The sequence below is a fragment of the Ictalurus furcatus genome, chromosome 17 (assembly GCF_023375685.1).
Source record: "Ictalurus furcatus strain D&B chromosome 17, Billie_1.0, whole genome shotgun sequence".
NCBI lineage: Eukaryota > Metazoa > Chordata > Actinopteri > Siluriformes > Ictaluridae > Ictalurus > Ictalurus furcatus.
Genome location: NC_071271.1, coordinates 15,527,575 through 15,552,533, shown reverse-complemented (window position 1 = coordinate 15,552,533; position 24,959 = coordinate 15,527,575). Strand labels below are relative to the sequence as shown.

The window sequence follows — 24,959 nt, the reverse complement described above, 5'->3', positions numbered from 1 at the left end:
CCATTAGTGCCAGTGAAAAGTCCAACCGCATTCAGTTTTCCTGCAGAGCACAGCAGAGATAGAGGCACACTAGATCTGTTGTTGTGACTTGTCCTTTTGAACCGGTAAACCTCCCCATAAATAAACCCTCCAGTTTCCTGTGGTTCAGGAAGTTTGCTAAGGGTTTTTGTTGTTTTGAATTCTGCTGTGATCACTCGCATCTCCCTTTCCATTTTTCTCTCTGTCTCTCTCTCCCTCCCTCTTTGCTCTGTGTCTCTAGTTAATATCAATATTAAAATCATTCTGTATTACCAGTATCAGTTTTACATGTGTTCTGTTCTGCGATGCCCAGTTCCACTTCTGTTGCTCTCCATAATAAAAGTCCACTAAAAGAGGAATAATTGGCTGTGACACAATCGCACCCCCTTCCTTTCTTTTTTCTCATTATCACACCGCAAGTCTTTCACAGGCTTTGGTTTGGACTGCATGTGGTAATATTGTTTATAAAGAAGCAAAGCTAAATCAAGGACTGTTGAAGGAGAAAAGTGGCCTAAATTAGCATAAAGCCGTGCTCCATGGGACCAGGATATTGTTAGGTGAATGATTTTGCCTGCAGTAAGGACATGACTAGGGCGGCCTTTTACACACCAGTGTTAATTGTTTCCGCTATGTGGCAAATATTTAAGAGCTAACTCTTCCACAGTCTGATAGGGCCTGATATTTTTACTTGTACTTTACCAAGCTTCTTAAATTACACCAGTGAGAACGGCTGCATGTAATACAGGCATAAAAGCCTTCTTGATGTACAGTGTGTTTACTTCCTAAATATCTTGTGAAGTCTCCCTTAAGCTCTACTTCATGTGACATTGAACTTCATAACACTTGTATCCTGCAGTTAAGCCTCTTGCTACGATGTTCAGAACTGTTAGAAGTGTATGATTGATTTTTAATATTGGTTTGTAAGCCTCGTCTCGGCCAAGGTGACAGATAACATCTTACGACCTGCAAGCTCATTTCCAACCCAAGTAAAGTGGCTGAAAACAACAACTCGGCTCTGCACTGTTGTCCTTCTCTCCTCTAAACAAACCCAGTTGTAATGAGGATGAAAGTGTAAAATATTCCCTATGAACACCCTTTTCTTCTTCCTATTATCTAATTTTTCTTCAAGGCAGGGAACCCCACTGTGGTCTCCTCTGAGCTGTCAGCTGGGTTGAATTCATTATTTACGCAATTAGAAATGGGGTAACATGAGGTGCACAGTGCCACAGTGTGTCTGCATGTTTGAGTGATATTATGTGGCACAATTTTGGATTGACTCGCTGGCTTTGTGCTCACGTCTCTCCGCAGTCACGCCTGCGTCATCCGAGGGCAAGTGGTGACGTCCGATGGAACTCCACTGGTGGGAGTGAACATCAGCTTCATCAACAATCCTGCCTACGGGTACACCATCACCAGGCAGGATGGCAGGTAGGATGCCCTTTGTAATCATCCACAAAATATTTATCCCCAGTGTGTTGTTAACGCCTTATCGAGGTGGCCTAGATCAGCTCTTATTATTTTTTATTTTATAGCAGTACAATTGTATCTTGGAGAAAGCCTAATATATCACATCATCATTACAGTTATTATCAAAGGAAATAGACATAAAAGCAGTTTATGTGCTTGCCAATCCTCCTGATACCAGTGCAAGTGTGAGTGCAAGTGAAATATGATTTTTTTTAGCTTATGGGATGGGGCTAGAATCACCTTTTTGTTTTATATTTTCAAAACAAGTCTGTTGTTTGTACCCTTTAATTATGCCTGTGCCACAAGGTGGTGGAGGCATTATGTTTTTGGGTTATCCCTCCAACCCACAATGTGTCCGTCCATCTGTGCATCTGTATGTCCATGCTCGTGTCCGTGCAACCGTCCAGGATTCTCGCTACTGCGATATCTCGAGAGCTAGTGGTTGAATGTTTGCAGGGTTTATATGGAACCATTTAGTGTATATGGTAAACATTATTATAATATATAATATATAATATTATATAATGATTATTAGATTTTGGAATTCATCCAAACAAGGTCAAGGTCACAGCAAGGTCAAATGTCTGAAATAGGTTTTCTTCCATACTGTAGCTTCCATCATGCTTGAAGTATATTTTAAGGCATACAAGTTAGTAACTTGAAGGACTAGACTGGTTACTTGTTTTTAATTCTCCACGAACACCCATGAACAACGAGCAAATTCCATTTATACTTTTAATATATTTAAAGAATTAACATATATTAACTAGCATTTTTGGATTGACATTTTTCATGTCTTAATAGTCGTTGCTTAATTGATTGGATTGCTTGTGCCTCCCTTTCTCATTTTAAAACACAAATAAAAACCCATCTTTTCCGCTTACTTTTCCACCCACCCAATGACTCATTTGCATTCTGTCGTCTTGTGCTTTCTACATTTTAGCTTGCTATCTCATAGTTATATAAACATGCATTTCCTCCTCTTTTTAAAGTTTTATTACTATTCATTTGCCTTTATTTAAATTTCAGTTGATTTTTTTTTCATAAGGTAACTACTATTACATGCTTTTATGTTCTTTGATGTATCTATACAGCATCATTGGGTACCCTGAAATAGGCTTATAAATAAAATGCTATTATTGAAATCTAATATTAAGAACAAATTTTGCAATATTTGATTAACTCTCCTGACATTGTGGCTGCTACAGTAAACTATATGCTTTAAGGTATAACTTCAGTCTCTGTGGTGCACCAGGTTTTAAACAAATGACATGTATCACCACCACCCAAACCAATCAGGTCAAGGAGGCATCACTACCTGCCTGCCAATCCTCTCTTGCAATAGCATTTAGAGGTTCTAGCCAAGGTACTGCGCATAAAAGTATTCCAGGGGAATGGTGTTGGAGGGAACACTGAGGGCTAGGCTGAATTTTTCAAAGCAGGTTTTCAGAACATGTCCAGGTAACTTCTATCATATTCACGTTAGCTCATTTTGTATTCTGTCTGTTATGATATATTAGATTATTTATTTACTCTGGTGTGTGTGTATCACACAAAGTATCTCACAAAAGTGAGTACACCCCTCACATTTTTGTAAATATTTGATTATATCTTTTCATGTGACAACACTGAAGAAATGACACTTTGCTACAATGTAAAGTAGTGAGTGTACAGCTTGTATAACAGTGTAAATTTGCTGTCCCCTCAAAATAACTCAACACACAGCCATTAATGTCTAAACCGCTGGCAACACAAGTGAGTACACCCCTAAGTGAAAATGTCCAAATTGGGCCCAAAGTGTCAATATTTTGTGTGGCCACCATTATTTTCCAGCACTGTCAACCCTCTTGGGCATGGAGTTCACCAGAGCTTCACACGTTGCCACTGGAGTCCTCTTCCACTCCTCCATGACGACGTCACAGAGCTGGTGGATGTTGGAGACCTTGTGCTCCTCCACCTTCCGTTTGAGGTTGCCCCACAGATGCTCAATAGGGTTTGGTCTGGAGACATTCTTGGATGACTTAGGACATGGATTACTGAAACCATGTACTGTGGTCTGATGAGACCAAGATAAACTTGGTCCATCACTTTCACCCTCAGCTTCTTTAGCAAGGCAAAAGTCATCATCATGCTGGAATACTGCCCTGCGGCCCAGTCTCCAAAGGGAGGGGATCATGCTCTGCTTCAGTATGTCACAGTACATGTTGGCATTCATGGTTCCCTCAATGAACGGTAGCTCCCCAGTGTCGGCAGCACTCATGCAGCCCCAGACCATGACACTCCCACCACCATGCTTGACTGTAGGCAAGACACACTTGTCTTTGTACTTCTCACCTGGTTGCCGCCACACACGCTTGACACCATCCGAACCGAAATAAGTTTATCTTGGTCTCATCAGACCACAGGACATGGTTCCAGTAATCCATGTCCTAAGTCTGCTTGTCTTCAGCAAACTGTTTGCGGGCTTTGTTTTGCATCATCTTTACAAGAGGCTTCCTTCTGGGACGACAGCCATGCAGACCAATTTGATGCAGTGTGCGGCGTATGGTCTGAGCACTGACAGGCTGACCCCCCCACCCCTTCAATCTCTGTAGCAATGCTGGCAGCACTCATACATCTATTTCCCAAAGACAACCTCTGGATATGACGCTGAGCACGTGCACTCAACTCCTTTGGTCGACCATGGCGAGGCCTGTTCTGAGTGGAACCTGTCCTGTTAAACCGCTGTATGGTCTTGGCCACCGTGCTGCAGCTCAGTGTCAGGGTCTTGGCAATCTTCTTATAGCCTAGGCCATCTTTATGTAGAGCAACAATTCTTTTTTTCAGATCCTCAGAGAGTTCTTTGCCATGAGGTGCCATGTTGAACTTCCAGTGACCAGTATGAGGGAGTGTGAGAGCGATGACATCAAATTTAACACACCTGCTCCCCATTCACACCTGAGACCTTGTAACACTAACAAGTCACATGACACCGGGGAGGGAAAATGGCTAATTGGGCCCAATTTGGACATTTTCACTTAGGGGTGTACTCACTTGTGTTGCCAGCGGTTTAGACATTAATGGCTGTGTGTTGAGTTATTTTGAGGGGACAGCAAATTTACACTCTTACATAAGCTGTACACTCACTACTTTACATTGTAGCAAAGTGTCATTTCTTCAGTGTTGTCACATGAAAAGATATAATCCAATATTTACAAAAATGTGAGGGGTGTACTCACTTTTGTGAGATACACAACGTGTCAGAAGGCCACCTTGTCTTTTTTTTAAACTTTCCGAGTAATGTTGCATGTTCAGCATCTCCAAACACACCTCACAGCTGTGTAGTAGATATTTGTAGAGCAGTGAGGCACTGGTGTCTATAATGAAAGGCTCTGTCCAGTCACTGACCCGAACCCAAGTGAGTTTCTCTGGACAGTGTTGGATCAAAAGGTTTAAAGAAAGATGTGTCTAAATGGCTCCACAAACCTCGCGAAAAGTCCTTCAGAAGGCACATTGGAGCATCTCTGAGGAATATCTGGAAAAAAAACTGTTTGCAGATATTATAGCTGCTTTTTCTGAAAGCTCCTGGTTCATTTTTAAAGGTATAATCAGTGATTTTGATGGAAGCTAGCTGTTTAAAAACTTGAAATGCAAACCAGTTAAGCGTCTCCTTTCAGTGTTCCCTCCGAAGCTATGCCCTGAAAAGATGGATGTGTACTTTCTAGGCTAGAATCACTTCATTACTGTGCATGAGGTGGAGCTTTCTGAATTGGCATTATTGACAGGGAGGTAGAGACGCCTCCTTGTAATGATTGGTTGGATGGTGGTCGTCCACATCATTATAGAACCTGTTTGTAGAAAAGTTTTACCTCAGAGTGGATATTTTATTGACAGCTGCCATAATGATGGAGGGAAGATGGCGCAGTAGAGGTCAGATGTAACCCGAGTGAGCTCTGGCAATATCCATTTATTTTTTTGTTAAATTGTGCGTCGGTTTAACAAACAGGCTGGTATTTGTACCAGAACAGTTGTATTATTTTTAAAAGTTTTATTTTTTTATAACAGTTTTATACAATTTTATTATGAGTCTGGAGGATTACTTTTCCAAAACATCCAGTAGTAAGCCCAGGAGAACAAAAAATTCAACTAAAAAGCTAACACCGGAGGTTGCACAGGGTGTGCAAGCCAAAATCGAGACCTGCACCAATACTTTTGCCGAAATGGAACTGAACTTTCTGCAAGCAGTGGAAAAGATGACTGGAAATATCACAAGGGTTAAAGACAACTGGCATAATATGAGGAAAACTTCACCAAATATTACACAAAAAAAATCACTGATTGCACATTTACCTTATACTGATAAAGAAAATTCATATTTATTAAAATTAATTCATGAATTTTTCATTGCACCATAGTCCATATAAGATTTCATTAGCTCACACACGCACACACACACACACACACACACACAGCTCTATTTTGAACCCTTTCCAACACCCCATGCTGAAACACACCTTTTAATCCCAGCATTTCACCCTCTGTCTATCTGTCCTGTTTCATTCAGCAGCACTCTACTCTGATCTGTTCCTTTATCCTCTTTCATGCCATTCTTTACTCTCAGTTGAGATGTCGTCCTCCTGCTAGCTCTCTAAATCTCTACATCCTCTCCTTACTGCCTTCAGCTGATAATTTTCTCCCTGCTACTGTTATTGCTTTCCCTACATTCCACACATTTACTCTTTTCCCTCCTCCACTCTGTCTTACTCTTTCTCTCCCCCTTCTACACTCTATCTTTACTCTGCATCCTCTTTCCCATCACTTTTTGACTGTAAACACTCTCTCTCTCACTGCTCTATTTTTCCTCTCCATCACCCTGTCCTTCTCTTCTATCTTTCGTTCTCTCTCTCTCTCTAGTGTAAATACTGCCTCTCTCCCACTGCTCTGTAGTCTAGCCTAGCGAAACATGCTCAGCACGGCGTGAAATCACAAATGCACCTGTTCAGCCACTTAGAAATGGAGGAAGGCTGCCTTCACTCATTTTTATGATGTGTTCTTCATTCTTTAAGCACTTCTACTTTTTTTCCGGTCTCCTCCCTCAAATCTCTACTGAAAGAGTTCCTCTGACTCCACCAAGAGTCACACTGACCAAAGCAAGTCATTCATTATGATTAATCTCTCATGTGTCAGTGGTGAGGGGAGTGACCAAAAAATCCAAAACAAATAAGCTTACACTCAGCCTTGAAAAATCAATCTCTTTTATATTTCCGGTGTAACACTGATCTGCCCTGCTGAAAACAAAAACAATAGAAACCCTCATTGAGGTTGTAATGGTGTTGATGTTTATAATGGGAATTGTATTAGTTTTAATGGAAACTGTAATGGTCCCTGTGTGTCTCTACTGGTAATTTGTTATGTTGGTGGCATGTTATGTCTAGTGGATACCATTAAGGACGAATAATGGTAATGGTACTGGCTTTAATGGTTAGCTGATGGTTTGTAATGGTATTTGTATTAGAAACCATTATAATTTCTGTAATGGTTCTCTTCCAAACATTCACTCGGTATCTAACTATGGGAAACTATCGGTATGAGCGATCCAGGAAGCAACAATTACACCACGTCTGTCAGTTGACAAACCAATCACGACAGTGAAGCGGGAGCCCTGCCTCCCTCATATATATTGCTGCAAATGGTACCCACTTCATTCTTGTTCTCTTCCCCATGAGATCCTTATAGGGAAGCTATCCTCAGCAGATCCTCACTGCGAGTGGCCGCTAAACAGTTCACTTGACAAGTCTGTATTTTTAGGTACGTCTCAGAATGCGGCTATTTTCCCCTTATTCTTCCCTCATTCACACTCAAAGTGAATATTTTTTCTTCCATTACAGCTCATTTTTTCTTTTCCCCCCACATTGAGTGGTGTACTTAGTTAATATCTCGGTGTTCGCATCTCTGTTATTGCAAGTGCAAACCCACCCAGCAGCACATCAAAGGGTAAAGATCCCTCTTGCCCGTGCGCTTGTGAGTCGATGATTTCGTCCAAAGACTTTCATCCTCTATGCATTGCATGCCAGGCCGTACTCGCTAACCCCGAGTGCTGCCCACATTGCTCTCTTTTCCCGTTAATGGTATTAGAGCACAGAATGTGAGTTGCGGCCGCGAATAAGGGGGATCCATGTATTTCTGCCCCACCCTTGTAGAAAGATGGAGCTGCTCAGCAAACCCAATATAGCTGGGGCGAATTAATGGACGATATCTCTCCCGAACTCCCCCCCCTCTTTGAATCAGACCCCTTGGCGGGGGACAAAGAGGAGGAGGAAGATGATGAGATGATTACTTGTCTCATGGAAGAGGATTTGGAGGAAGATGAAGAGGATGCAATTCTTGCTCCTAATCTCACTTTCAGACCTAGCAGTGTGACAGGTGAGTCTCCCTCCCCCATGACCTTATAGAAATGTGTAGGAGAGCAGCTGCTAAACTCTCTGTCAACTGACCATCACAACAGGAACAGAGAAGGATTTATATGATGGGAAGAGGCTGCTATCGCGTACTTCCCCAGTCAAACAACTGATTCCAGTCATCCCATCTTGCATTGCAGAGATGCGCCATTTTTGGGACAAGCCTTTCTGTAATAGAGTGCCTGAAAAAGGTTTCTCTAGGCAGGATGTACTTAATATGGAGGAACTGGGGATGTCCAACCCACCAGGTGGAATTGTCGGTGGCAAGTCACCTCCACCCCAATCGCCAGGAAGCCCTACCCTCTGCCTCTCCGTCACTGCCAGGATGGACAGAAAATTTGTTTCAGAAAATTTACCGTTCATCTGCCCTTGCTGTCAGAGATTTAAACGCTACCTTACTGCTCACAGCATATCAGGCTGAGCTCATGGAGGAGATGGGGAGGCAGATCGCTGCTGGGTCTCCAGATTCAGCACTGTGCGAAGAGATCTGAGTCATTGCAGATCTCAACCTCCGGTCATCCAGAGGAGCAGTCCGGAGCTGTGGCCACATCACGGGCTTGGCAGTGGTGGGCGAAAGAGCGCTGTGGTTGGGATTATCTTGCTTGTCGGAAAGGGAGAAGGTGGAGTTCTTTCATGCTCCAGTGGAGCCGAAAGCCCTTTTCGGGGCTGCTGTGACAAATATGTGGCAGCGGTGTGACCTTCGCAAGAAAGATGCCCCCCCCGCAGCCCACACGCCCTGGGTTTTCCTCTGCTCCCAAGGGGGGACAGTCAGGTACCAAAACCCTAGCCCCACCCCACCACCACAGCAGTCAGTGCAGGCGGAGGTAAACCCAAGACAGCCACAGCCAAGAGGAAAGGGCTCATTTGTAGCTGCAGTGGCTAAACATCGCCCAGGTAACCTTCCAGGAGGCAAGAAGAGGCAGGAGATCTAACCAGTGATCTATTTCTGAGTCAAAAATGGGACTACAGCCCTCACGGAGTCTCTGCAGCATCCCTCTCCATGACACAAAAATCTTGTTCTCCCCCTCCAGCAAAGAAGCGTTTGTTCAAGTTCAGTGTTCAGAGGAAAACAGTTCTCAGGTTGGAGTTTTCACCAGTTCACCCAGTGCCCCCCACGTTGTTTCTCCCCTCTCCACTCGCAGGGTTATGCAAGAGAGAGGAGGAGGTTTGGCAAAGTCAACAGTGTGTGAAACAAATAAAAATGTTCCCTGTGCATCCAGGCAGTGGGCCAAGGGCACAGACGTCTGTGAAAATAAAAACAAATGTCCAATTCAGAGCTGCAACCCCCAGCTCTGCTGCTCGATGGTGGCGCCACACCATCAGTGAGCGAAAGCTACAACGGTCTGCTCACTGCTCACGCAGAAAGTTGGCGCGCATGCACAGTACACCCTTGGGTTTTATCCACAATAAAACAGAGTTATCTTCTGCTGTTTGCTGTAAAACCACCACTTTTCAACCGTGTGTTAATGTCAACAGCAGAAGGGGAGTCAGCTCAGATTTTTGAGGAAGAAATAACCTATTTTATCGAGCAAAAGACCCATTCGGATTGTATCGCCAGAGGACAGCCATCACGGCTTTTACTCCCAGTACTTTGTTATTCCCAAAAGAGGGGGGGTCTCCGTCCCATTCTGGATTTACGGAACCTCAACAAACACCTAAGTTGTTCAAAATGTAAGGATGTTATTACAATTTATTCGTCCCAAAGAATGGCTTACGTCAGTCAATCTGAAGGATCTACGAGGCACACAGAAAATTCCTCAGTTTTGCCTATTGGGTCACAGCCTACGAATTTTTGACAGTTCCTTTCGGGCTCTCTTTAGCCCCGAGGGTATTCAGCAAGTGTGTTGAAGCAGCGCTCAAAAATAATGGGTCTCAGAGTGTCAGCTTATTTGGACGATCTGCTGCTGTGCACTCCGTCAAGCCAGCAGGCAGAGACAGACAAAAATGCTTGTGTCTCATTTAGAGAACTTAGGGTTCAAAATAAATGAGATGAAGAGCTGCTTAGTGCCCACCTAAGAGATAATCTACCTGGGTCTCAGACAGAACTCAGGCCTGTATCAAGCATTTCTGTTGGAGGAGCGCATCAGGTCAATTTGCGGCTGTTTATCCCTTTTTCAGAAAGGAAAGAAGGTCTCATTCAGAGTATGTTTAGGCCTGATAGGACTGATGGCCTCAACTGTCTTGGTAATTCCACTGGGACTGTTGCAAATGAGAGAGTTTCAGCACTAGATGGCGGCACTGTGCTTGTGCCCAAAACGCCACCTCAACCACAAAGTGATAGTATCATCACTCTGCATGCGTGCTCTCGTCACTGGAGGGATCGCGCGTTTCTCTAGTCAGGAACTCTGATGGTGGCAGTTTCTCTGAGAAAGGTGGTTACAAAGGATGCATCACTCACAGGTTGGGGTACAGTGTGCGAGGGCAGGATAGCGAAAGGGAGATGGCCCGTCTCGCTACAGAACGCACGCATAAACGTCCTAGAATTGTTAACAGTGTTTTTGACATTGAAATATTTTGTGCAGGTCCTAAGGAACCACCACATTTTGATCAGATCAGACAACACAACGGCGGTGGCATATATAAATCGCCAGGGAGGCACACATTCTCCTCAGCTTCATAGTCTGGCACAAAAGCTGATTGTGTGGGGCATGAGCTTTTTTCATTCATTACAGGCAGCGAATGTCCCGGGAATAATGAATGTGGGGCTGGATCTCCTGTCCAGGGGGAACCCTGTGTATGGAGAGTGGACTCTCAACCCTTGGGTAGTGAACCAGTTGTGGGAGCGGTTCAGCCGAGCTGTCATAGATCTCTTAGACTTGCATGGAAACACTCATTGCCTTCTATTCTTCTCTCTGGCGAGAGACAGCACGCCTATCGGTGTGGATGCTCTGGTGCACTCGTGGCCAAACGTACTACTGTACGCGTTTCCTACACTGAGTCTGATCTTACCAACACTAAATCGTATAAGGGAATGCGGTCACTCAGTCATACAAATCGCCCTGAAGTGGCCAGGGAAAATGTGTCTGATGGAGATAATTCAACTCTTGTGCAACTAGACCTGGACTCTCCCATTGCGCAGGGACCTCCTCTCTCAAGCACGTGGGAAGATTTTTCACTTGACCCCGGACAAAGTCGCTCTTTGGGCCTGGCCCGTGAAAGGTTAAACTTGAGTATTATGGGTTTGCCTGGGAGGGTGACTGAGACTCTGCATATGATTGGAAATGGAATGTGTTTGAGCAATGGTGCACACAAAGACACATAGTACCTTTTCTCTGTTCTTTTGCGGATGTGTTATGTTTTCTGCAGAAACTTTTGGATAAGGGCAGAGCCTTTTCAACTGTTAAGGTTTACCTTGCCGCAATTTCTGCGTGTCATGTGGGGATTGACAGGAATACCATAGGTCAACACCTGCACGTATGCAGGTTTATGAGTGGTGCACGACGTTTACACAGGGTTTCAAAGCCACTGATTCTGCTGTGGGATCTGTCTGTGGTCCTTAGTGCACTATCTCAGCCCCCTTTTGAGCCTATAGATAGTATTGATTTAAAGCTCCTTTTGCTAAAGGCTGCTTTGCTATTGGTTCTTTTGACCACGAAGCAGGTTAGTGAACTTAACGCCTTGTCGGTCCATAACTCCTATATGCAATTCGCTATGGATTACTCGAGAGTAACGCTCAAAACTAATCCAGTGCCTAAAGTGAGCGAGTCAGCTCTCGCCTGTAAACAGATGGATTTACTGGCTTTCCATCCGCAGCCTTTTTCCTAATCAGAGGATGAGTGGCTTCATTGCTTGTGCCTTGTCCGTGCACTGCATCACTATGTGGACAGAACAAAAGCACTAAATAAATCAGTTGTTTGTTTCATGGGCTGACTCTCATAAGGGTAAACCGATTTCACGTCAGCACCTGTCCCACTGGGTAGTGGAAGCTATTATATTACGTTATAATAGCATGGAACTCGGTCCTCCGGAAGGGCTGAGGGCTCATTCTACAAGAGGTATGGCTACCTCATGGGCACTATTTAAGGGCGTTTCAGTTCAGGACATATGTGCAGCACCAAGTTGGGCTTCGCCTCACACATTTGTCCGATTTTATAGACTGGATGTCACAGACCCATGATTGGCTCATTTCATCCGAAGTGTGTAAAAAAAACAACACTCATTTGTGAGGTGGTTTTTTGCTTTGTGTTTACATATATTTGGAGAATAGTTACGGGTATTGTGTTTATGTTACATACATCACTGAGTTGGTTGACATGCCTGCTTCGGACAGCATATCTGCAATATGGAAGTGGTCTATATCCCATAGTGAGATACCAAGCGAATGTTTGAAAGAGAACTTTAGGTTACTTACATAACCCCGGTTCTCTGTTATCATGAATGAGGTATCTCACCACACTTCCCTACTTGCAGTGGCATGGAGAAGAGACATGCTAAGAATGAAGTGGGGACCACTTGCAGCGCTATATATGAGGGAGGCGGGGCTCCCACATCACTGTCGTTACTGGTCTGACAACTGACAGACGTGGTGTAATTGGTGCTTCTGGGATCAGTCACGCCCGTAGTGCGTTTCCCATAGTGAGATACCGCACTTATGTTATCAGAGAACCAGGGTTACGTAAGTAACCTAAAGTTTCTATTGTTTTGGGGTTTTTTTCCCCCAGCAGGGTGCTCTAGCCTGAAAACGTGGATATTGCTCACTGACGTAAATAACGCATGTGGTTATTTACATTTCCTGAACTTGCTCTCACTTAAAAAAAATAGTTTTGACATTAAAAAAGGGAAACTAGTGTACGTAAGTAGCTAACCTGCTTATAGTAGTATAAAAGAAAGTTAGAAATGTATCTAGCTAGCATTGCACTGAAGGGTTGTCATAGGAATAGCAAAACAAAAGCAGCTAAATAGCTAGTTGGCTCGTTAGCCAGCTACGTTTTAAAAATAAGATATTATCTTAGCTATTGCTACACGGACAGACTACCAGAACAGAAGGTAAACATTGCCTACATAAGCTAAATAGCTAGCTAGCTCAGAAAAGTAACTTAAATTGAGTTCTCATTGTTACCGAGAAGTTGTAGACATTGTAGTAGGAAAATCTGACAGAAATAGAACATATTTTTACATTAGGAACCTGTGTGCTGACTACAGCTGAAACAAAAGCTTGCATTAGCAAATATACAGGACAGTAAAAGCTAGGCTACGTTTTAGTATATGTACATACACATACTCAGTTAACATTGAGTTTTATTCTTAATCAGCAGCATTTGTACATTTCATGCTTTAGACTGAAAATGGTGAACTTTATTTATGTCATGTTGTGCATGTTCAAGCAACTTATCAGTTACAATATTTCACTATTCATATCACAGAAAACACTACCACACATACAGCTACCAATAAAGTTCAGCTACCAATAAATAAACATTTTTGGAATATTGATATTATATTTGATCATGTTTGCAGTATGTGCTCAGTGGCTTTGCTTCTCCCAAAGAATGACACCAATTTGCATGTAGCAATATTACCAATATTATTTGCAACTAGGTACATTGTATATAAGTGTACCTATATTCTGTCAACAAAGCCTCACAACACAGATCATGAACGTTGTTTTGTGAGATTGTACCTGAGAAGCTCTTGACTATAAAGTGTTACTGATGTATCCGTGAGGTAGATCAACATCCTTATTCATATTGCATTATAGAATCCATGCATAGAACCCAGAAGTATACAAAAAGGACCTAATTTTGATCAATGCCTCTTGTGTAGCTTTAGGGATGTTCTGCAGGGTGTTAGAAAGCCTTTGATTTTTGAAGTACATGGAGTCATGTGTATTCCCTGAAGGGGACATGAAAGCAATCAGTCACTCATTGCATCAACGAGCAGACTGCAGGCAGTGTAGCCGGACCGAGCTGTACCAATTATTCATGTTAGTGGTCTAATCCAGTTAACCCCTTTGGGTTCACTCGCTTCCCCGATGAAATCCTAAACAGAGAGAGTGATGCTGTGGAGAATTATAGCATGTGTCACTTCTTCAGCCTGAGGTGCTTCCCATGATTAATAACAGGCTTCATTGATCTGCACGGCGGCCCATAGGTGTGCGATTTATGTGCATGCGTCCGGCTGGGCTTTGTGTGGGTGTGAGAGACTGGCTGTGATTGCAGATCGCCACAGGCATTGAGGCAGCATGAAAGCACGCGTGTTCTTTTACACACACACAAGCACAGAGTCTAAACTCAGAGTCCCATTTTAGCAAGGGCACCATGGCAAGGGCAGAGCAGACCTTTGTTTACAGACTCAGCCAATGAACACTATGTATCAGAAGACAGTCTGTAGGGATATGTAGGTGAATTAATGTCCAGGCAGCATGAGGATTTGGCTGCACATTCACTCTCTAAATTGGAGGCCTGGAGATTCACGGCCACACTGTCCCAGCGCAGTCCCCAGGGTCTCCACATCACCTTCTGCTAATGGCTCATTAAGAGACGCAGTTGTGCAATGCAGGTGTTCAGTAGGTGCTTTGGAATAGCGTGCATTTCTTATTGTGTGTGTGTCTGTGTTTATGTGCTGTTTTTGTTTTATTAGGACAAGGAGGGGGTTTATTAGTGTTATTTTTGAGTCATATCGTACACCTATATTCTTTATATTGCATTTCATACTGTTTTCACTCAAGGGGGGCATGGTGGCTTAATGGTTAGCACGTTTACCTCGCAACTCTTGGTTGGGTGTTTAATTCCCACCTCCGCCCTGTGTGCGTCCTTTCCGTGTTTCAGGGGTTTCCTCAGGGCACTCTGGTTTCCTCCCTCAGTCCAAAGACATACGTTGTGGGCTGATTGGCTTAAATTGTCTGTAGTGTGTGTGTGTGTGTGTGTGTGTGTGTGTGTGTGTGTGTGCGCGCAAGTCTGCCTTGTGATGTGTTGGCACCCTGTCCAGAGTGTCCCCTACCTTGTGCCCAGAGTTCCTTGGAATAGGTTCCAGGCTCCTCTGCAACTCTGCATAGGATAAGTGGTATGGAAAGTGGATGGATGGATGGATGGATTATTTCCACTCATTGACCCTTTTTCTCCCCCGAAATGTGTGCTTTTATGTTTTAGAAATCTTACTTCACATTAAAGTGGACGGAAGTCTTTTCTCTGATCTGTTAAAACCTTGTTCTTTATGATCATAAGTAACATTAAAGGTGCCCATTTATATGGATATCTCCAAGGCTAATTTCACAAAAAGCTTCTTTTTCTTTTTTTTTTTTTTACTTGCTCTCCACAACACCTTCAAGGTCTTGCTTTAAAGTGCAAAACATGTCATAAACCTGGCCTGTGGAGAGACATATTGATTGGGGATTTTTCCTGTGGATGATAACTTTGCTTTCATCACTAATCCATAGACCCGGGCATGTCAAAGGGCAGGTCAAGGTCCTGATGCGGACCCAGGAAAGTATTTCTCCAGACCAAACTCAGTGCTTGATAAAACAAAGACTGTAGCAGAGCCAATATATTTGGTGGAAAAACCTTGTCGTAGTCCAACGACTCCAGTTTTCTAATCATGATCCAGCTCGGCTTCTCAAGCAGATCCTCTGGTTCAGCCTAACCAGTTCCATGCATTCGTGTAAATTATCTTCAGATCATAGACTAGCTACAGGGATAGATACAGTAGCTGAGAAAGGGAGGTTTTTACAGACTTCTGCAGGCAGATTTTCTATTTTATTTACCCTCTTGTGTCTGATTATTGAACTGATAACATGGCTTGATTACAAAAAAGGTTGCTGACAAAATTTCACCACACAAGACAATTACACCAATAAGCATTTGTTTATTCTTTGCATCAAATAAAAAATAAATCTGTCTCATCTGTTCAGAATCTGTGGCATTAGTCAAAATCAGTAACCTGAAACACCTCTACTAAACAAAATAACCATTTCAAAATGTCTTACTCCGAGCTGTACACTAATAGTCAGTGTTTACTAGGTAACTTGTCACTATTCAATAATGACAACTCCTTATCCAAACTTTTGTACGCAGGGAATTTTCTGTACCTAGATCTTTATCTATTTTGCTTGAATAGACCTATTTGTTGCTTTTTGTTTTATCTCCTGGTGTTTCATGAAAGAGCCATTATCATTGGCTTTTAGATGTTGCTCCTCCCTAGATCCAAGTCTGGAGTCTGATAGTGGAGAACAGTTTAGTTTCCCCTCCCCTCTTTCAAGCTTAGAATGATGTCTGAATACCTCTGTGATAATTTCTCTTAGGAAGCGAAAATTAAAAACTGATTTAGAAACTGAATGCCGATACTTCATTGCTCTGTGGCTTTGCTGCACAATGCAGTCACTATTATATGCTGCAGCAGTGGCAGGGCCGTGCCCGTTTTATTTCCCATAAAAAATAATAGCTTTCAGCACCACCATTTCAAATGATTTTATTAATTTTGATTTTAAAAGCTCAATCTTTCAAAGAGCCAGAAGCTTTTTGTTTTGACGGCATACTGTGAAGCTGCTAGATTAAAAAACACACTCCCTAAATAGCTGGAGCCGAGTTCTTTTCAACAATAATTAATGCATAATTAATAACAATCACAATTAAATCCCCTTAGGGTGCCTAAGATAGAGTTAGAATATGTTGTTCATAAAAAGCATAGAGTCGCTGCGTTAAAAAAAAATTATTTGTTGTAATGCGATTGCATGGTGAGTCAATGCATTAGCATGTAATGTAACGTTTTGTATGTTTAATTAACGGGGTGAACACTGAATATGAAATATTCTATTGTGTTGTGGTGAAAATGATGCATGTACTGAGTTGATTGTATTGTGAAAAGAAGCATGTCAGAAGCCCCAAGAGATAAAACCATTACAGATCCCTACATGCAATAAAGAAAGAAATGATTGCTGTGACAAAGTGAGTGAACATTGTCTTTTTGTTCGTCTGATGTGATGGAAGCTGTCCAGGCTCTCAGTGGTCTGTCAGAGTGACAGTTTCACTAAAGCACAATCATCTTCTGGCTCTGTTTCAGTTTTGACCTGCTCTCCAGCGGGGGCGTGGCCGTAGCACTGCGCTTCGAGCGTGCACCATTCATCATGCAGGAGCACACGCTGTGGTTGCCGTGGTCACGCTTCTTTGTCATGGACACCGTGGTCATGCGGCATGAAGTGAACGACATCCCCAGCTGTGACCTCAGCAGTTTCACACGCCCGAGTCCCATAGTACTGCCTGCTCCTCTCACTGCCTTCGCCTTGGCCTGTCAGGACAGAGGCATTGTAGTGCCTGAGATCCAGGTGAGTGTTCACAAAGAGTCTGAAAAGCTGTTATTACCAAATGCTGAATTGCGATATTAAATCCTACTGAGACCAAAGAAATAGGAAACCTAGATGCCTGTTGTTAACTATGTTCATGCATCAGCTTTCCTCTAACATTAAGAGGATAAAGAATCACTTGTTAAACCAGTATCAAGTCTGTAGAGAGATGTGACTCTACCCTAAATCAATTCAGCTCACTTTATGTTCAATTGATATTCACAAACTGTTTGATTACAGATGTCATGCATTTTTATGCTTCCTATTTCTGTGCGTATTGAACATAACTTTTCAAGAAACGAACAAAAATATACATTGAGAAAGAAGAAAAACACTCCGAAATTGAAAACCACTGAACTCAGTGGCAAAAATGTAACATGGACTTCAAATAAACAGCATTCTTTGTTAACAGTTTTCTAAGCTTCATTTCTGCTAATCATGGTTTATGAATGCGCCTTCAAAGTTTTTGTTTACGCTCCGCAGGTTTACGTTTGCCATTCTGGCACAAATCTTACATGTGGGCGGGCTTAACAGCGATTTACTCTTATTGGTTATTGAGATTTGGATCAACAGCTCCCTGACCAGGAAGTAGAGACTTCAGTGTCCCGAATTTTGCTAAACGTACAGAGTGGAAATGGAAACTCTGGCAACACATTCATAAACCATGATTAGAGAAAATGAAGCTTAGAATGCCGTTTATTTGAAGTCCATATTATGTTTTTGCCACGGACTTCAGTTTCTTGAAAAGTTACGTCCAATGCTTTTGGCACAAATTTAATTACATAAATTCCCCATATCGTAGGTGTTGTAAATCAAAATAGACCTGCCATGTCAATATTCTGATTAAATTAACTGGAAATTTGAGTAAAGCAGTGGGATTTGTTGATATACTTAAATCTACTACACACTTATTAAAAATCCAACTACAAATTCAATCAAAATCTGATGTAAAAACTACTCCTCGTTGAAAACCATCATAAAATGACAATACACAATACTATCTCTCTATGTTCTCTTCTAAAAGCTGATTCCTTCTTTTGAGGTGTCAGTGATTTTTATATCCAAATACTACACAGTGTGCCGGCATTTTCACAAAAAACATCATCAAAGCTTATGTTTCGTTGGATGACTTCTGAAAAGAAAAAAAAAAATGTGATAAAACTCCCACTTCTGCTTGGCTATGAATTAACAAGAGAGTGTCTAGCAGGTTTATCTTTCTATAAATTCCTTATGGCAGCATCGCACATAGAGAAATTATCACATTATTGGATTGTGAATGTATTTATAGAAAACTACAAGTCCGTATAATGGCAATTGAGAATATAATACCAGTTTAATAATGTATGTAGCGTACAGGATGAAATATTTCAGTCAGCCTGACGGATTCCGCTCCTACTCTTTACTGATTTTCTTTTTCCTGTTAGTCAAGACAGGAAGGCACACAACTCGAAGCAGCCCACCTTTTTTTTTAAGAGACTCTTTCAAAGCATCTGAATCCTGAATGTGTTTGAATGTTTCAAAGATATATCAGACAGACCATGGGTTCAGCAAAAACTGTAGGCATTCTAGATTCTAGGCTGCAATACTCACAATGGTAGAATATAAATAAACCTATGTAATAGCACCTGGAAAGGATCAAATTACACCAGATTACCTAACTAATGCTGTTATTGACTGCTTTATTTCACCACCAGGAAGCATCTTCTTTGCTTTTATTTGCATTCCTCTTTATCTTCTGTTCTGCTTTGCATTTAATGTTTGTTATTTCTTATATATTGAGTGAATTCTCTAGCACTCCACATGCAGAAATGCTTATATTCAGAAGTATACTGGTCTGGCACTCTCGGAAAACCCTTCACTAGGTGACATTTTGACATTTTCTACTATATATAGTTCTGAAATCTACAGGCTTTCTTGAAATATGGTTCTCGATTTTGCTTGTAACACAAGTACAAGTAAAGTTCTAGCATTTTGAAAGTGAAAATGGAAAACTGTGTAAAATCAGCTGCTCTTTATTAATTTAATTTGCATTTACTGTAATATGTAATAAATACATTATCAAAATAAATCAACATATACCACACATACAGCAAATGCTGCCTTTATTCATAGCTTACAGCAGGGTTTGGCACCTTATTTACAGAAAGTGATCTTTGCAGAAGGTCTAGGCAGGTTTAAAAAGTAAATAAAACCTTTTCTACGGGGCTGACCCTAAGCGTTGGCCCTAACGTCAAGCGATGGCAAGTTCAAATCCTGGTGATGCTGTGGAAGCCATCTGTGGCCAGGAGTCCCAGAGTGCAAAAACTGGCCTTGGGAGGGATGGCGTACTCTCTCTCCTCTGTCAATCATGGCAACACTAGACAATCGTAGGCATCTGTGAGATCATGTATGTGGAAGAGGGCTAAGCGATATCGCCTTCTTCCAAATGTGTTCATCTTCTCTGTGATGCAGCATGGGCATCAGTTTGGAAAGATGCATTAGCTGGCTTCATATGTCTTGGAGGAAGTACATTTACATTTACAGCATTTGGTAGCCACCTTTATCCAGCGACTTACATTTATCTTAGTTATACAATTGAGAGTTATGGGGCTTGCTTAAGGGCCCAGCAGCGGCAGCTTGGTGGGATTTAAACTCATGACCTTTCAATCCGTAGTCCAAGTGGTCCAATAATATTAACCACTGAGCTACCACTGCCAATACAATAATAGATATCATGTGAGAGTGTAGAGCTAGTTAGTAAATATAAAACAAAAAAAACATTTCTATCAAATTATTATCAAATTTATATTTTCTTAAAGTAAAAATAAAAAATTTCTACCAGAATTCAGCATCGAACATCTGATGGGTATCCCATACCACCACACAGTTTTCTTCCAGTGATTAGACAAACAGTTGCTTTTAAGATAGCATTTTATTAATAAAGAAGAGACTTCTGAGTTTGCCTTACTAGAGGCTGTAAAAACACATCACAGGACACCAGGACATTTGTCATGGCTAAATATAAATCTTGTTGTTTCATTTCAAACTCATATTAGACATTGTTGCTTCTTTATCCTTTACTGTTGTGCAGTTACTGTTCATTAGCAACCACATAGGTTCTCATTGGGAGAGAGTTAATTAGATGAAGAGTTGCTATTAGCTTTTAACAGACGGAACAAAACACATCTGGCCCTTTAGTGCACTCTGTAAATGGATTGTATGCCCTCTATTGCGCTGTGTGTGTGATTCATTCCATGCCAGCTGGTGTCAATGATAGAGGACCCTATGCCCTCATATACAGAGGAAGCAGATTGGAGTGAGCATACATCAAGCTGGAATGGAGGAGTGACTCTTGCTAGTGGCAACACTTTCATCAGGGCTTTGTAATTGGTTGGAGATGCACAGTGTAATTTACAGCACAAGCGTTTTGCAGAGCAAGGATAATTATGTTTAGCAGAACGCAGACACTTATTGAATTTCTGTATCCAGAGTTTGCAGTCACTAGTGAAAAGCTGCATGTTTTGCCTTGAAGATAATCATTTTTTTTGTCAGAGGGCAACAGGGGCTTCGGTGCAGATGGTTAAAGTGTTTGTGAACATGACAGCGAAATGATGCTTGTGTATACAGTCTATATGATACATTTCTGAATGACAATTCCTAATGTGTTGTGTGATTTTTTTGCCTATTCCTGCATGTATTTGTCTGCGAGTGCGTATCTGTGTCCATGTGTTTCCTTCTAATTATTTTGTCTCCCCCTTTGCTATACAAGATTAATGGCTCTGTGCAGCATGCAGTGCTGCCTGGCCTATTAATATCAGACACCGTCTTCCCCATCCTTCCTCTCACTCAGACACACACTTCCATGCACAGATTACTGTGATCTTTTACACATTTTTACACCATTCTGCGTTTTTTACAGTGTATGATCTTTGCTACTGTCATTATTAGGATTTACAAACGAGCATACTTTAGCACACACCCTTCTTTTTCTTTGTCGTCCTCTTTATCTGTGCATTTGCGAAGGAGTCACTGACTGTGTTAATTGCTCTGGTCTTGTCTGAGAAGCAAAGTGCTACATGTGGTGACTTAATGAGAGCACTGCAGTGTGCGTCAAAAAGATTGTAAGGAGAAAACTAACGAACCAATCAATTCTGTGCACTGGGCCTTTGTGGGAGATCCAACACTGCTCTTCCATAAGCTCTGCTTATCCTTTCTGCGGATGTCTATCTGGGGTTTCATTTCACATGATTTCATAGCAGAATTTTTTTATTCATTATTATGCCAGCGCATACAGATAAAATGAGTTTATCCATGTCTTGTTATTGGGTACTATTCACGTTCCAGCTGTGAGCATCTGCTTTAGTGCTAAATGAACTCTCAGATGGTTGCACATTTGAACTTGCACCTTTTGTCAGAACTTTTTGAACTTTGGATCTTCTCTTGTGCAGGCTCTTCAAGAGGAAGTACGTATTCCTGGGACAGATTTGCGCCTGGGATACCTGAGCAGCCGAACAGCAGGTTATAAGTCAGTACTGAGGGTCACACTGACCCACGCGGTCATCCCTTTCAGCCTGATGAAGGTGCATCTCATGTTGGCTGTGGAGGGCCGCCTTTTCAGGAAGTGGTTCTCAGCAGCACCCAGCCTCTCGTATGATTTTGTTTGGGACAAGACTGATGTCTACAGTCAGAAGGTGTACGGCCTGTCCGAGGCTTTTGGTGAGTGGATCATCATGTATTTGATTAAAAGAAGGTTAAAAAATAGCGATTTGATCATATTTACTTTATTTCTCAGTGTGTAAGGTGCAATTAAGACTTCCCTTTCTCCTCAATCCACCCATCCTCATTTTTCAATATATAAGAAATTAAGTATGTCTCCTAAATAAGTCAGAAAATAAGGGGTTGAACTAATGTCTGGGCGAGAAAAAAAAGCCTGTAATGAAGAAACCAGCCAGATCCATTGCATCTCAATATTAAAAATGAATATTTATGAGATCTCTTTGGCGTTGCATAATTGATAAAGGTCTATATACATAAAGTGACAAGCTGCACCGTTAATTTCACTTTAATGTAATTATTTCTTCTGATCATGAAAAGCATATAATGATAATAGTCTTTGAGAAATGTCTCATCATCATCATCAGTTAGAACACTGGCAATGTGTATATGTAGGTTTGTAGTGTGACTGCTCACTCTAGTGTGCTGTGCTTGAACAGTGTCTGTGGGCTTTGAGTATGAGTCGTGTCCTGATATGATCCTGTGGGAGAAGAGGACAGCAATCTTACAGGGTTACGAAAGCACAGCATCCAACCTGGGAGGCTGGAGCATAGACAAACACCATGCGCTCAACATTCAGAGCGGTAAGCTCACATGCACACACACACACACACACACACACACAAAATCCCCTTTTTTTCACTTTTACACAAGAATTGAGAAAGGGTTAAGTGTCAACACAAACCAGAATCAAAATCAAGGAGGACTGACATGGTAACCAACCAGGACACGGCTAAGTATAGTTCCTGAATTGCTGATGCATGACACCTTTCCTGGAATTTTTCAGAGGGGCTGATACATGACCCCTTTTGAAGCAAATTATTTAAATCACTAGCAGAGCAAAGCAAAACAGAATGCAAACTCAAATGTCAGTGAAGGAAAAGAAGAATGTCTGGAAATTGGGGTTATTCAGAAATGAAGGAGCTGTCAAGGACAACATCTTTCATCAAGCAAATAGCAGTAAATGGCTGTGTAATGAGGCTGTTATTGCACAAATCACCAGGTGTAAGTCAGTTCAAGTCAAGTGGGTTATTTTGTCATTCATCCATTCAACTTGTATTTATTGTGTATATTGTATATGCCTGTTATACAGTATATTGCATGTAATAAAGTGGGGACAATGGTGTGACACACAACAGAACAGTAGATAGAAGATATGGGTGATAAGCAAAGTTAAAGGCTTAAAATGTAAATATATTTTACATCTATTTGTTATAAGTCACATCTAGTGAAATGGGACTTTTTAATGGAAACCATAAATGTTTGCATCTTGGCCAATTTGAAAGCTGCAAACTTATCATAAAAAATGCCTACACATTGGTGTGCACATTCTTTTCTAAAATATAAATACAGACTTTATTTGTCATATACGGATTATTAATGCTACAGTTCTCCAGACCATAGAGGAGAACTGGGCAAAAGAGGCCATTTTGTCTACTCCGTTTCTCTTTATTGTCTTTTTTTATGCCTTTTTGGTGAGAGGTCAGTTTTCATCCTTCTGCCGAATTGGTTTTGAAAGACGGGAGCCATGTGCACTCGCCGTTTCTATCAGGAGCAAGCTCTCTCGCCAACGTCCATACACACTCATCACAGAAAATGAGCCGTACTTACAGGAGCGTGTGGAGCGCAGGTGGCACTTCGATCTGTCACTGATAGCAAATCCAGTCAGTGGGAGAACAAACTGCTCTGAGAGAGGACTTCCTCTGAAGTTGATTCTGGCTTACCATCAGATATCTCATTCATTCGTGCGTCTTCTCTCTCACATTCTCTCTCCTCTCTCTCTCTCTCATTCTCTCGTTCCTCACTGACCGTATACTGTATAGTCCATTTGTATGTATGGAATTCACAATTCTCAGAGAGAGAGTTGGCAAAGTTATCAGATTTTATTATTAAGAAATAAGCTGACTGGAATGAATTTTTACATTTGCACCATTTGAAGTTTTGTGTAGAGCTGAAGAATGTTAGCGATAGTAAGATCATAAGAAAAAAAAAATACATTTTGTTGAACTGTATGTATATAAAGTACATTTACGTATGTACATTGTACATTCGCAGTCATTTTAACTACTGTCATATTTTAGCTGTTTGTTTGTTTGTTTTTAACATATTCCATTTATTTTTAGTTGTATTGCTTTTTTTTTTTTTACTGTATTTCACCATTTTCCTTGGCCAGTGATGATGACATGAATTTATATGCAACTGTTCATTATAGTTCAGCAGTGGATATATTGATTCACTCAGAAACGTGTTTGGATTTTTCATGATGCTTTAGCTTTTCGTCAGAGCTCTGGAAGCTAGTGTTTATTATTGGTTTCCTTTTAAAATGATTTTAGAAATATGCACATTTGGGTTAAATGGTTAAAAAAAAAAGTTACATAATAATACATTTGCAGAAATCTGGGATTGAGCTCCTCATAGAGCATAAGCAGTGATGGAATGATGAGTGATATATAGAGTAGACATTATTTTAGGTAAACTCAACACAAGCACGTCATGAATGGAATGAAAAGACTCGGGCCGATAAACATGAGTTTCCCATGATGTGCTTCCATTCAGCTCTGGTAATAATATGATATGAAATGCTTTCTCCTGAAGTAGTAGAAATCCTGTTGCTCCATGACAGGAGGATGCCTTTATAAATAAAGCTGAATTGAATTGAATCAGCAGTAAAGCCCCATGACTTCTCTCACTACACTGTTACCTTACACCAGAAAGAAGATAAAATAAATAAAAGAACAGAATGTGCTCCCAAAATAAATAAATAAATAAATCCATCCATGCATGCACACATGCATATATGCAGAATCAACCAACGTAATTAAAACACCCAGTGAGTTTGATAACATGTTACTGTTAAATGCTTCTTTGTATCTTTTATGCTTATTTCACATTAATGTATTTTATTATGATTTACGCAATAACCAGCTTAACACCTTCTGTCGTCTCCTACAGGCATCCTGCACAAAGGCAATGGGGAGAATGTGTTCATTTCCCAGCAGCCCCCAGTCATC

General features: G+C 41.4%; 1 protein-coding gene across 2 annotated transcripts in view; it reads left to right on the top strand.

Moving 5' to 3' along the window:
• The window catches only part of tenm4 (teneurin transmembrane protein 4), a 220,303-nt gene that overhangs the window by 149,389 nt on the left and 45,955 nt on the right, over nucleotides 1-24,959 (top strand). For both annotated transcript variants that reach the window (XM_053647427.1, XM_053647425.1), the window contains 5 exons: nucleotides 1,327-1,446; nucleotides 16,917-17,178; nucleotides 21,624-21,891; nucleotides 22,389-22,532; nucleotides 24,901-24,959. The exon at nucleotides 24,901-24,959 is cut by the window's right edge and continues 191 nt beyond it. In XM_053647427.1, coding sequence (XP_053503402.1) covers nucleotides 1,327-1,446; nucleotides 16,917-17,178; nucleotides 21,624-21,891; nucleotides 22,389-22,532; nucleotides 24,901-24,959 — 853 coding nt within the window. The remainder of the gene's footprint in view (nucleotides 1-1,326; nucleotides 1,447-16,916; nucleotides 17,179-21,623; nucleotides 21,892-22,388; nucleotides 22,533-24,900) is intronic.